The sequence below is a fragment of the Xenopus tropicalis genome, chromosome 1 (assembly GCF_000004195.4).
Source record: "Xenopus tropicalis strain Nigerian chromosome 1, UCB_Xtro_10.0, whole genome shotgun sequence".
Lineage (NCBI taxonomy): Eukaryota > Metazoa > Chordata > Amphibia > Anura > Pipidae > Xenopus > Xenopus tropicalis.
In genome coordinates, this window is record NC_030677.2 from 110,427,499 (window position 1) to 110,442,675 (window position 15,177).

Below are 15,177 nucleotides of genomic sequence, written 5' to 3' on the forward strand. Positions count from 1 at the left end.
AGCCGCAGTGGTAGATAATTTCTGGCAAAGGTAGTGCAGGTGAGTTTAGCGTGTTGGCAGTCTCGCAACAAGTTAGCTCAGAAGCTTTGGAGGGAGCTCACCCACATGCGTCTCTTCTGCTCAAATGAGAGGCACAATATGGCCGCCGTGACGTCAGTGTCACGGAAAATGGCCGCCAAATCTCACAAACAACCCGCCTCTCGCGGGATTTCGTAGCAAAAAGAGCGCCAAATTATAAGGGCGGTGAGTGACAGATCCGCCAGCCAATGGGAGTAACGGGAGGAATCCTCAAGCCCGAACCCACGGCCAATTAGTACTGTGCTTTTACGATCAGGACTGCAGGCGCCTTTTGCCTAACGCGTCCGGCAGTGCCTGTCAGCAAATTTTAAAGCAACACACACACTTTTACTCAGCCCCTCAGGTAATGGCTCCGAAAATTTTCAAAATGAATTTAACCCTTCGGGCCCCACGTTGGGCGCCATAAATGTAACGCTTTTCTGACCCAATTTGGAATAAACCCAGGCTAGTAGTGAATAGAGAGCATGGGTTACATTTGCGACACTTAATACAAAGGGGTGAGCCTCCGCTATATGGGAGAATCAGGATGGAGCGAGGGTGTAGTGGAACTACAACTAACTGAGGTGTGGTGTGCAGGTGGTAAAAGATGGACGCCAGAGGATTCTTGCTGATCAACTATAGTACAATTTATTGAAAGGCACAACTTGATAGTGCAGCAGGGTATACTCACAGACACAGCAGTGTATGATGTCACAGATAGTACAGCAGATGTGACACGATAGGCACAGAATAACCCACTTGGAGGATGCACAGAGGATTAGTTGACACCTGAGATATAGACCTTTCAGAAGGGAGTGTTCCGGCCGACTGTGGTCCAGGGGAGAGCTCCTAACACTGGTACCTGGCGTCTAATAAAACCGGTCCCTAAAGAACGACTACAGAGCCGGGGTGGACTAAACCCTCTGTTACAACTCCTGGTTGGGGCTATAGACTGCCCTTACTAAATAGTCTGACTACAATCACCTCTCCTAGAGGGTGCTTTAACAAATCTGTCTGTGCTGGCTTAACCTCGTTCACGGGGCCCTGTCCCCGACTTAGCACTAGGGTAGGTGGTCCCCTAGGGTACAAATGGCTTCTGGGCCTATGTTCTGGTCCAGGCTCAGTTGGGATCTGTCCAGAACACAGCATGCAGCCAAAAGAGGAAGACACTTCTTTGTGCAAGACACTATATAGTCTGCACAAGGGGAGTGGTCAACCTGGCTAAACCTATAGAGGGCAGCCTGATAACAGTAACCTGATATCAGAGGGCTCTGCCCTATAACAATACAGATAAGATAAGAATAAGGGATAACACCATAGGGAGCTTAACCCTATGGGTCCCTACACAATTGTTGAGTTTTTACTTAGTCAAATAGCGGTGCAAATAGAATTCATAGCTGTGATCATAAACCCTACAATGTCCCATATTGTCCCATAGTATTTAAAAGTGCTATGCAATACTTGCTGGGGCTTTTAAAGAGGGACATCATGCCATTGTGTCCCCAGAGTGAAATCACTTTCTCTGCTGAGCCACTTGGCAGCAAAGGTGGTTTTCTACAACAATTATATATATATATATATATATATATATATTGCAAAAAAGACCAGCAACACCGGATCTATTGTGAATAGTAGATTATATTAAAAAATGCATGAACAGCCAACGTTACGTTTCGATCCCCATCGGGACCTTTCTTAAGGCAGTTGCCTTGAGAAAGGTCCCGATGGGGATCGAAAAGTAACGTTGGCTGTTCATGCATTTTTTAATATAATCTACTATTCACAATAGATCCGGTGTTGCTGGTCTTTTTTGCAATATTTAAATCTTTTACCGTGCACCCGGGACAAGAATTGAAGCGGTTTGCCATCCTTGGTTCGATATATATATATATATATCATATATTAGTCATGTTAACTATATTACATTTGTAATTTTATAACTATTCAAACAATATTGTAAAAGATAGAAATTGTTAACTGTAAAGCTCATAAAGATTTCAACCCTGAAGTCATTGTGAAAACACAAATTATTTTTTAAATGTGTCTTAAAATGATTGTTAAATAGCTACAAACACATGCAGTTCTAACAAAACAGCATGTTTTTATACAAATTATCAGAACATCTATGTTTAAAAAGCATAATATTAGGGTAGGGAAGCTAAAAAGTGCAAAGGTTACCTATTATTGCATAGACAACAGCTTGAGTCTCTAGATAAGTGATTTTTTTTATCCATTCTACTGAATGGGCTTGACTGTTAAAAGCAGCAATTTGATGCTTTCTTCTTTTTGCTTTTTATTTCCTTCACTTTTTATTAGCACAGTTCCATTACGATTCAGATTTAAGTGTTCCTAACAAAGGTTAAAAAAAATACAACCAGCCAACACTGGAATAAGATGTACAGCAACTAATACTGTGTATATGCTTCAGTGGACTAGTTATTTAAAGTAAATGACTACATAAACTAGAAGTAATTATGTCTATTGAAGCATATATATCAGGCCTTTTCAAAGTACATTTTTAGAAACACAAGCTATGCCACATGCAATATTTTGATCACATCTTACTTTGCCTGGATTACTTCCCATTTACATGAATAGGATCTGCAGCAATTCATCTGGTACCTAACACAGTACATAAAAAAGAGTCCCCACAAATAGCAGTGATCAAACTGCTGCATGTGCCAAAGCCTACATTTACAACACTCTGGATTAAATTACTCCTACTCACGTCTACTCACTGGTAAATCCACTATAATGTATACTTATGTTGCCAGCACTCATCCCCCAGCAAATGAAATCATCATTTTCACTCAATTTGAATTCTTCTGCATAACTCTTTAGATGAACAACAAAACATTCAAGGGTTTGTTGTGTGTTTTCCTATACTTTAGGTATGGGGAAGAGCTTATGTGTATAGGTATAGCTCTCAGTGCTCTTAAAATGCTTTGACTTGTCTTTTATATATCAATTAATCCATGCATTAAATTCAATAGCCATTTAATAGTGTGACCCCCCTCTATAGAATATTGGATTGGAGCATTGCAGACCCTTTATTTGGCTCAGTAATTTTAATTTGTCACTTAGATTTGGTTTGTTGTTACATTGAGGGAATGTTGTGTTAAACCCACTTCATCCTATAGGATATATAGTATAGAATATCAAAGTGGAGCAATAGAACAATTACCATAGATTCATGTAAAAGGTATAAAGAATATTGTATAGGGTACAAATATGCAGTCTGCAAATGAATATTGAGCTAGTCTAGCCAATAATAAAATACATTGCTAGCAGAGGGAAATGTATCATGCCTCTTTAAAAAAATAAGTTGGAAGGGTAGAACTTGATAGACTACTGTCTTTTTTTCCCAACCTCAATTATCTATGTAACTATGCAACAAAAACCCATGTTGTCGCTGAAAAAGCTGAATAGTAATTTATTATTATTATTTATTATTATTATAAGTTTAATCATGGTGTCAAAAAAGTATAAAACTGCCAAACTGTGCATTATGAGTGAAATGGGTGGTAATTCGTAATGGTGGTATTTGGGTGGTGATTTGTCTTTCACTAATTTTAAAATGTATGGAATCACTTGACACTGGCTTAAAATAATACTTTTCTTATTCTAGAGTTCCTAAATAAAAAAAAATCGATGTACACAATAAATATTGCAAACCTGAACAACATGTGAAGTGCCTGACCTGGGGTTTTCAAGTAAATACTCTTAATCTCTGCACAGGTGTCATGTGAATAGAAGCAATCAAATAGACTTTAAGGAAAGATTCTCTTTTGAAGCCTATAATTTCGCAATTGCTGGCCAGATGTAGAATTACTTGAGAATTATTACAAACACAGGAAAGAAATGAGAAGTGAAAGAAAGCACTTGGCAGATACCAGAACCAATTCTCCCCTTTTAGGTCTGTTATAATGTATTGCTAGCTTATGTACTAGAGGTCATTTACACAACAGAATGCAGTGTGCAAAGTGCAAAAAAAGGCCAAAATCAACTGCTAATGTTTACAAATTGCTGCAGGCCTCTGTGCTCTGGTTCAAAGCACACAAACCTGCATTTAACCCTTTGAATACAGCACTGCTAAATATTTAGGCATATTTAATTCTGCATACCCATAAAAAAATACGCCGTTTATACCTTGGGGCAGCAAAAAATTGAGCAAAACCTTATAGAAGAACCATAAAAATCAGAGTAAATTATAAACATAGAGCTGAGTACTGAATACACCTGATATTTTTTTAGGTGCTACAAAAGACATGGGGAAGATGCTTGGTGGTGATGAAGAAAAGGATCCAGATGCCCAAAAGAAAATGGAGGAAGCACAAGAGGCCCTCCGTCAGCAGGAAGACGAAAGGAAAGCAAAATATGCAAAGATGGAGGCTGAAAGAGAAATAATGAGACAAGGTATTCGGGACAAGGTAAGCACAGAAGTTCTTTTGTTGAATATAAAGACATAGTAATAAGTAGGGATGCACTGAATCCACTTTTTTTGGATTTGGTTGAACCCCAAATCCTTCTTGAAAGATTTGGCCGAATACCGAACCGAATCCAAACCCTAATTTGCATATGCAAAAAGCTAAAAAGGCCGAATTTTGGCCAAATCATGAAATGAATCCTGGATTAGGTGCATCCCTATTAATAAGTATGAGAATTTAAGCTTGGCATTCATAAAGATGTAACAAACATAGTCATGCATTTGTGAGATCAAATACAATGATATTAGTTAAGTACATTTAATAGTATATGTATGAGGTTTCTTGTTTTCCTGAATCAAATCGTTTTTCTCTTTTAAAAAATGCTATGAACGCTCATTAAATTTAATAATTTCAGTTCTACAGCTAATTATGGCCGGGCTGGTTCTCTTTATAAAATGCACAGTAAAGCATTGTGGTTGCTCTTGTCTTGAGTAACTACAAAGGCCATTCTTTATAAACCTTTAATCTGTATCCATCAATGTATGGCAGGGGTCAGAAACTATTCAAAATCAGATAGGTTAATGAACTTCTATAAAGTCTGTACAATGGTATTTTGCAAATGAAAACCACTATATCAGTCTGAGGTGACAGTATATTTTATATACTTATATATTAGCACAATAAACCAGTCATATTCGGTTTAAGAAGTATAGGGGGCCGAAGGCACAGGGTGGACTCGACTGCAGGTTCTGTTTCCTCTATTGTTGCATATAAATCTGGACTTCCCACTGGCTCTCAGGTAGGAGAGCAGGCAGGGATTTATATGTAAGTGAGTGGGAGGAAGGGGAACAGGTATGGATTTCTACTCTGTGCTGGGCCCCTCTGAAGATATTCTTGTGGGGGGGGGGGGGGGGGAGCAGTGCAGAGCAGTATGCCACTGAAAGAGGAATATTATTTTAAACAACAAACTTAAAATTATGTATATATTTTGCACATTTCAGTGAGCCATGAATGTGCTTATTGTGCCTGACCAGATACTATTCAAATACAAATCTCATCACCACTTTTAATCCACTTGCCAAGCCATACCTGGTCTTGTACATAGTAACCTGTTGTAAGGACTGCTTCATGGCAGGAGATTCCATAAGAAAAAATAGTATAAAACGATGTACCTTATCTTTTGTATAACAGGTTATATTTCCCCTATGAACTTTCATTTTTTTTGCTGGAAAGATTATCTATGGCTGTTTCTGGGTTTATTGTAATTGTTTAAGGAAAATAGTAACAACAAAAACTGAAGTCAATGTAATGAATGTACTGCTGCCCTGCACTGGTAAAAGTTGTGTACTTGCTTCAGAAAGACTACTATAGTTTATATAAACAATGCTGCTGTATAGCCATGGGGGCAGCCATTCAAACTGGAGAAAAGTGGCAAGTTATATAGCGAAAACAAATAAAACGCCATTGTATTCTACAGGGCTTATCTGTTATCTTCTATGAACCCTTTTTCCAGCTTAAATGGCTGCCCCCCGTGGCTATACAGCAGTTTATTTATATAAAATATTGTAGGGTTTCTAATGTAAACACACACCTATTATTAGTGCAGGGCAACAGTACATTATATTTTAAATACCTTCAAATAGTTACATTTTTTGGTGTTACTATTCCTTTAAAAAGTTGTTATGTGAATGAAACAGCCATCAGTCAGATCTACTGTAAGCTGCTGTTGTGTACCAACTTTACGAAGTTATTTACAAACATTGGGCAGATCTGTACCTTGGCAACAACTAATAAAATGTTGCTTTCTTTTTTCAACCAACAGCTGGCTGAATAAAGCTAATCACTGGTTGTTTGCTATAGGTTACTACCCAAATCCAGATTTGTCCATTGTTGATAAATGAGCCCTAATAAGTCTGGCAAGATTGATTTTGCTTACTTTTAAAAATGCATTTTCTTTGACATTGACTAAGAAAAATAACGCCATGCTTACAGAACCTCATTGATTTTGGCTTATTTACATTTCTGTTTTTGCCACTCTATGGAGATTGATTAACACTTATGCTGCCCAATACTGGAGATGTGACTAGGAAAGAGAGAAATGATTAAATCTCCTTGTCAAAGACAACAGAAAATGCACAAGAGCTACTTCTGTGGGCTTCTCAAAAATTAATTCTACTTCTAAATGACTGTCTATGCCATGAAACTGAAAGCTACAAAATATAGTTTATATCACTAGTGTAAAGTGTAATATGATTTTTTTAGAACTTGTTAAAATGTGTAATTAGAACAGACATTAATACTAAATAAGAAAAATCATAATGTGCAAATAGAATAAAATACCAGTAATAAACTAAGGACATAGGACTTTTGTTAGAGGTGCTAGTTTAGGGCATCAGTGTATATGCTAAGCAGGAAATCCTTCAACAATGTATTATTATTGCTGAAGAATAGTTCATTTAGATATCCTTTACAGCTTCCGTTATTAAAAAAATGGATTTTACTTTAATTTAATTTCCTAAAATACAATGTACTGGCCTTTTGTAGTTAATTAAAACATATTTGACTTGGTGAATCATTTATCAATATATCCCATGAATATTTATTATATTAATACATGTATTCATTACTATTGTTTGACAGGCTTAATACATTTGCTGTGCAGTATATTAATCCCAGGAAAGTATAGTAGCCAATTTATAATGTGAGTGTCCACATTTTCAAGTCAGTATGCAGAAAGACTCTTCCAAGAGAATACCTATACCATTTTGTTTTACTTACCCAAAATAAAAAAAATAATCTGAAGCCCAGGAGAGCAATTTAAGTCTCCCCTTATCATAGAAAAGAAAGGGGAGTTGCTCCTTTGTATTGTATATCAATGGAACAGGCAACTACTATTTGAGGTAATATTTCAACATATCTGATAAAGATAATTGAAATACTATCTGAAACATTGAATGTGCCCTCAGTTGATAGCAATTTAAGTCATACATATATAACAGGAACCCTTTAAGTGTCTCAGAGTTAACTAGAAGTCAATATGGGCAAAGTAGCTGGTGTTTTAGTCAGTTACCCACCAGCACTAAATTTACGTTCTTTTGGACCACTATCTATCATGCGGTATCAGTGGCGTAGCGTGGGCTTTTGTCGCCTGGGGCCGACCGGAAATTTGCCGCCCCTCTATTTAGTTATTCTTAAAAAAATAGACAAAATAAAAAAAGCAGCATTAAATTTTTTTTTTTTTTGATTGAATTTGAAATGCGGTGCGCATGTCATAATTGTCAAAAGTGGATTCAGCTGTGCGTCCGTGGCTGCCCATGGTGGCAGGGCCGCCATCAGAAATCATGGGGCCCCTCCCATCAGTACAGGACACACAGACATAAAAAGTATTAGGGTCACCCTACCACAGTGCCCCCTAACACTATGCTGGCCAGGCCCCCCTAACGTTATTCTGGCCACGGTCCCCCCATACAACTGCCCCATAGACAGTACCCCCATACACAGTGCCCCCAATTGCCCCATACACAGTGCCCCCCACACACATTGCCTCCAATTGCCCATAGAAAGTGCCCCAATTTCCCCATAGACAGTGCCTCCAATTGCCCCATACACAGTGTCCCCATAGACAGCCCCCTCCACACAGTGCCCCCAATTGCCCTTAGACAGTGCCCCCAATAGGAAGTGCCCCCATACACAGTGCCCCAATTTCCCCATACACAGTTCCCCCATAGACAGTACCCCCCAAAGACCTTGCCCCCCCCACAGAAAGTGCCCCCATACACAGTGCCCCAATTGCCCCATACACAGTTCCCCCAATAGAAAGTGCCCCATAAACAGTGCCCCCAATTGCCCCATACAAAGTGCCCCCAATAGGAAGTGCCCCCATACACAGTGCCCCAATTGCCCCATACACAGTGTCCCCATAGACAATACCCCTCAAAGATCTTGCCCCCCAATAGAAAGTGCCCTCATACACAGAGCCCCAATTGCCCCATACACAGTGCCCCCAATAGGAAGTGCCCCCATACACAATACCCCACAAAGACCTGGCCCCCCCCATGGAAAGTGCCCCAATTTCCCCATAGACAGTAGCCCCCACACAGTGCCCCCAATTTCCCCCATAGTACATACCCCCAACAGACCATCGGCGGCGGCTCCTTCTCTCTTACAGGCAACAGGCGCTTCTATAAGGTTGCGCCTCGTCGCTGACGTGTGACGTCATACGCACGGGCGCAACCTTATAAAAGCGCCTGTTGCCTGTAAGAGAGAAGGAGCCGCCGCCGCCCCTTCTGATACGCCGCCCGGGGCCATGGCCCCCTCGGCACCCCCCTCGCTACGCCACTGTGCGGTATATATGTTCACACTATGTTTTAACACTCACTTTTGCACAGTTTTTTGAAGAAGCTGGACCGATTTTATGTTTTTTGGTTTTCTGATGGCAGTGAACATTCTATGATGGATACCAACTTCCTGCCTGTGTATGGTTTTGAACCACTAGTATTGTCCTTTCAGGCCTTAACCTGACTGATATTAACCTAGCCTAACTTAGGTTTTTCTAGATATTCCAGAACTCTAACATGGGGTTATGTAATAAAGACACAACAGGGCTTATTACTATCCTGGAGGGGGCCCAATACTCTCTCTCAAACTATGTCCCGCAGGCCGGATATGGCCCCCAAGGTCATTTACCTGGCCCCTGCCTTTGCTGCGTCCTCACCCCTGGCTACTACCTGCCTGCCTCAGCTTTATCCCAGTGTCATTAGCGTCGGGTGAAATGACGCACTGGGGCCGGGGACAATGCTGAGGCAGACAAGTAGCAGCCAGTTAGTTTGATGACTAACTATAGCCCAACAGTCTGAGGGACCGTGAACTGGCCCCCTGTTTAAAAAGTTTGAGGACCCCTGCTCTACAATAAGTGCCTTAGTGCACTCATCTTGCGTGTCTGATTGTATCTGTTTCAGATTGGAGCTTTTGGAGCTACAATTCAAATTTTAAGTAGATTTTCAAATAGAATATAATTATAAGTTGCTTTGTAAAAAAGACATCTGAATGATGCTGTTTATTAAACTAGTTATGATTTAGGTCATTGGATATTGTGGCAAAATATTTTCCATACAGTACATAATAATAAGATTAAAAGAATAAATTGTTTCTACAGTAGAAACCCTTAAAAAATTCATATGAACTTTTCATCCAGAGAAATGTGACAGAAACATTTTGATAACAAACAATGCAATACCTTATCTAAATGTAAATTGATATTTTTATTCTGCAACTTTAGTGCAATGCTAATTGAAACATATTTCATTTTGAGTATTACATGCTGTTTTTAATTTATTTTGTACAGTACATCAGCTTTTTCTGCCATTAGCCTTTTCATCAATTTATGTTAAATAAAATAATAATTTTCCTTTATAGTTCAGCTGACATGAGATACAGTTCCAGCAGAAAATAAATATAGGGTTCATTAAATATAGAGAAGAGCTTTGCTGCAATGTGATATTGCTATGCTTTTGTATAATTCAATTCTGTATACAGATGATGTCTACTGTAATTATATATTTTATTATAATAATATTATTATTCTACTATAGTCAATTGCAGCTTGCATATAAAATAACAATGCAAAATATATTTTTTCAAATTTGTTTTGCAAAAATATCTCATCAGTAGGTAGCTATTTTCAAACACATTTATTTTCACATTTTAATATAATAACATTACCATTTATGTATAGGACAAAGCAAAAAAAGGTGATGTGGTGATTGTTTGATTCATACCAGAAGTTAGCTTCCTGCATTCCTTAGCACATTTAGAGTAGGTTTGGGGGGGTTAATGTTTTTTTTTCGTGCTGGTTCAGGGATAGAGATGGAGAGAGGGGCATAGGGCTTCTCCTTCTGTGTCTGAAGAATAGGGAAGCTACCCAGAATGATGTCCAGAGAGTAGGGAGAGATCTGCAGCCTGAGCCATATAAATCTATGGTAATGCTATTTATAAGTTCACTTCTAATCTTAACATTTCTGTATAATATACAGTATATATATATATATATATATATATATATGCGCTAATTAAAGTGCTAATTAAAGTGTTTAAAGGAAAACTATACCCCCCGAATGAATAGGTAACCAACAGATAGTTTACATTATGTTAAGTTAGCTTTAAGAAGGGGTTAGATGGCTTTTTAGCAAGTGAGGGAATACAGGGTTATGGGAGATAGCTCTTAGTACAAGTTGATCCAGGGATTGGTCCGATTGCCATCTTGAAGTCAGGAAAGAATTTTTTCCCCTCTGCAGCAAATTAGAGAGGCTTCAGATGGGTTTTTTTTTGCCTTCCTCTGGATCAACTAGTAGTTATGCAGGTTATATATAGGCATTATGGTTGAACTTGATGGATGTATGTCTTTTTTCAACCTAACTTACTATGTTACTAAGTGACCAATTAAAGAATCTTACCAAACTGGAGTATATATATCAGTAAATATTGCCCTTTTACATTATTTCCCTTGATCCACCATTTAGTGACAGACTGTGCGCTCCCTCGGAGATCACATGACAGTGTGGAAGCAAAAGGCAGATCTCTGTCCAATAATTGGCTGATGTGGCCTAGCATATATTAGAATATATCTTTATTGTCATTGTCACATAGTAAACAACGAGATTTAAAAGAAGCAAGCAACAACTCAAAGCAGTGGCATAGTAAAAGATAATATCAGTCTACTGTTACATATTTAAAGCCATAATTGCTCTTGGATAAAAGCTGTCTCTCAGACGATTAGTTCTGGCTTTAAATGCTCTATATCTCTTCCCTGATGGCAAGAGCTGGAAGAGACAGTGGCCAGGGTGAGTCGGGTCGTGTGCAATGCCCAGAGCTTTTTTACGGCAACGGGAGATGTAAATGTGTTCCAGGGTTGGGAGCGGACAATCAATTATCTTCTCTGCAGATCTAACAACCCTCTGAAGTGCCTTAACCTCTTTGGAGGTGCAGGCACCGAACCACACACATAGTCCATACGTAAGTATGCTCTCAATGGAACAGTGATAAAAGGCAAGAAGAAGATTTTTAGGTAGATGGTTTTTCCTCAGAACTCTCAGAAAGTACAGTCTTTGCTGCGCTTTCTTTAACAGCCCCTTAGGGGCTGATTTACTAACCCACGAATCCGACCCGAATTGGAAAAGTTCCGACTTGAAAACGAACATTTTGCGACTTTTTCGTATGTTTTGCGATTTTTTCGGATTCTGTACGAATTTTTCGTTACCAATACGATTTTTGCGTAAAAACGCGAGTTTTTCGTATCCATTACGAAAGTTGCGTAAAAAGTTGCGCATTTTTCGTAGCGTTAAAACTTAACGCTACGAAAAATGCGCAACTTTTCGCGTAAGTTTTAACGCTACGCAAAATGCGCAACTTTTTACGCAACTTTCGTAATGGATAGGAAAACTCGCGTTTTTACGCAAAAATCGTATTGGTAACGAAAAGTTCGTAAAGAATCCGAAAAAATCGCAAAACATACGAAAAAATCGCAAAGTACCGATCATTACGAAAAAAACGCAATCGGACTCCATTCGACCCGTTCGTGGGTAAGTAAATCAGCCCCTTAGTGTTTACACTCCATGTCAGATCATCCTCCAACTCCATTCCTAGGAATTTAAACACTGAAACCCTCTCCACCTGCATTTTATCAATGGTGAGTGGTTCAACGTTGGTCTTTTTTTACCTAAAATCAATGACCACTTCCTTGGTTTTTTCAATGTTCAGGAGCAGGTTATTGTCTTTACACCAATCTGACAGCCGTTCCACTTCATCCCTGTAGTCCATCTCACTCTCTTTTCCAGAGATAAGTCCGATCACCGTAGTATCATCCGCAAACTTAATGATTTTATTTCCAGAGTGTGTAGGAACACAATCATATATGTGTGCCTTGGTTTGCTTGTGTCCACTATGAATCCTATGATCCCAGGCGGTAGCCCTTAATTTTTAAAATGGCAATTTTCTATTCAGGAGTACGCAATAGCACATACTACTAAAAAAGTATATTTATATACAAATGATCTATTTAGATGAAGCAAGGTTTTCCGTTTTTCTATCCTACTTTTCCTACTTTATTTAAAAACATTCAATTTGTAATCCATTTTTTTGGAATTCAGTTTTGACTATTTTTCTAATCTTCAGTCCATAAAGAACGTCCAATCCATTCCACGAAAAAATCTAAACTCAATTACAGTATTTCCACTAGAAGCTGAACAACATGTTCTTGGCAAAAAGCAAAATAAAAAATAATCAGCATTTTCCAACTTGTTCCTACTTGTCAATAACTGACTAAAAGGTTTATGAAAAGTTTTTAGCTTTTTGATGATATTTTCATTCCAGAGTTGACAATGATTTAATTTTTCTTTGATTATGATGAAACCTTTTTAGTTTTGTATGCATTCATTGTGTAAGTCTAGTGACAGCTGCAGTCTGGCTGTACTGACAGCACAAGGTCTGGTAATCAGAAAAAAAGAAGAATGAATGGAGAAACCTAGCCCACACAAAAGAAGGGGAGGCTGTAGCAGAATAAGTAGCAGATGCTTATCAGCAATTTACATTTTTCACTATCCCTATTTCTTGCCAAGACTTAATAAAAAGGGTGAAACCTATGTGCCAAAGCATATGTGCTTAGATGGCTTAACACAGTCCATGAGGTTACACTGACAGTACATCAGTATTGCAAAGCCCTCTATGATGGACAGACTTGTGTAGCCCAGACTAAAGTAAATTGACTATATTCGCTGACACCTAGGGTGAAACATGTAGTATCTGATATCATGAAAATGCTTTTTTTCTTGTCCTGAATAAAACAGATATTTGAGCAGCTGTAGAATGCATCTCCATCAGAAAATGTTATGTGAGGTCACACATTGTGTCCAGAGGCAAAGAGTAAAAAAGTCTCTGTACAGTTGTTTGATTCTCTTCTGCCAGCAGGCATATATGTACCTAAAGTGTTGCTATATTTCATGTCACACATTTCAGTGTTACTAATTTGCTCACTGGCAACCTCTTTGTGTCATTGGCTGTACATGCTAGTGAACATTTATAGTATAGCTGTAATTTGCATCTTATTGCTGCCATGCAACTTTATTTTGTAGTGCATGTGACACGTGCAATACTGAAAATAGTTACATTTATTTCAATATCATGGGATCATTAAACTGTCATGGCTATAAATGACAACATTGCATATAGCTTCTATAGTTAACAGTACATTAACTATATTAACAGTATATTATTAGGAACAAATGAAACATATTTGTTTGAAGCTTATTATTTGCATTATGAATGCTCCTATAACTGTGTGAATATTTAATGGGTCTCTAAGACAGGGCAATATTAGCCAGTTTAGTATATAATTTGAACAGATTACAGCGCCTTGCCTAAGGCATAGATAGCAATTCTGCTTTATTGTAATTAAAGTGTTTTATAAAGCAAACTGATAGCAGCATTAAATAATAATATAGTTCATCTACATTCTCATGTGGCCCAGGGAATTTGATTCAAATGTCTATACTATATGATGGTTCACAGATCAAATGCCTTTTCTTCTACAACATGGTGTGTGGAGGAGTTCACTGTTTAGTTAAGAACTCTTTAAATGAAAAGCAAAATTTACCAAAATTCCCAAAATTCCTTTGGGAGCAGAGGGGATATGTTATAAAAAGGGAGAATATATTAGAAATGGGGGGAATCTCAACTTTACAATCTCTGTTCTAAATGAACTACAATAGGCAGAATTTAGGATGCTTTTTTAATGAAGCAAACAACTATACTTGCTAATCTGTTTTGCAAGCCGTGTTCCATTGGGCCATTCTTACCAGTATTAAAGGGGACCTGTCACCCACACGTAAAAAGCTGTATAAAGTCCTTTGCAATTAAACATAAAACCCAAATTCTTTTTTTATAAAATCAAACATACCTGTAATGAATATATTTAAAAATCTGAGCTGTCAATAATATATTGCCTGCCCTGCCTCTATGCCGCAGGCTCAGATTTTAATTACAAATTCTTTCACTTTTTGTCAGCAATTCCTAGATATCTCCTAAGTGGCAAATACACAAGATTACAAAACTATCTTTAATAACAGTGTCCATAAAATGGCGCCTTCTGCTTGCTGTGACTTCATTCCGTGACTGAAGGAAACAAGATTTATATAACTTATATAGTTGAGATAAAGTTTATTTTGGTCAACTATCATGATATAAAAGGATTGCAATTATTTGCTAGGGTGAAGACACACAAAGTTACTAGTAGCAGCTACTTTTTCATGGCTACTGAACACCAGAAAATACCCTTCCATAGACAATACTGAGAATTGCCTCTGCTAAAACACATGTAGAGACTGTTTTCTGTAAATGACCAGCATTGTCTATTTAAGTAGCCCCAACAAATAGCTGCTAGTAGTAGCTCCATGTGTATTCACCCTTAGGGGCACATTTACTAATCCACGAACGTCCGAAAAGCGTCCGAATGCGTTTTTTTCGTAATGATCGGTATTTTGCGATTTTTTTGGAAATTGTTGCGACGTTTTCGTAGCCGGTACGCCTTTTTCGGAAATTGTCGCGACTTTTTCGTAGCGTTACGACTTGCGCAAATTGTCGCGACTTTTTCGTAGCCATCGCGCCGAGTATGAAAGTTTTGGATTCCATGGGAGGCTTCCAA

General features: G+C 38.3%; 1 protein-coding gene across 2 annotated transcripts in view; it reads left to right on the forward strand.

Moving 5' to 3' along the window:
- The window catches only part of cplx1 (complexin 1), a 123,940-nt gene that overhangs the window by 82,855 nt on the left and 25,908 nt on the right, over positions 1–15,177 (forward strand). For both annotated transcript variants that reach the window (XM_031900202.1, NM_001102793.1), the window contains 1 exon segment: positions 4,312–4,487. In XM_031900202.1, coding sequence (XP_031756062.1) covers positions 4,312–4,487 — 176 coding nt within the window.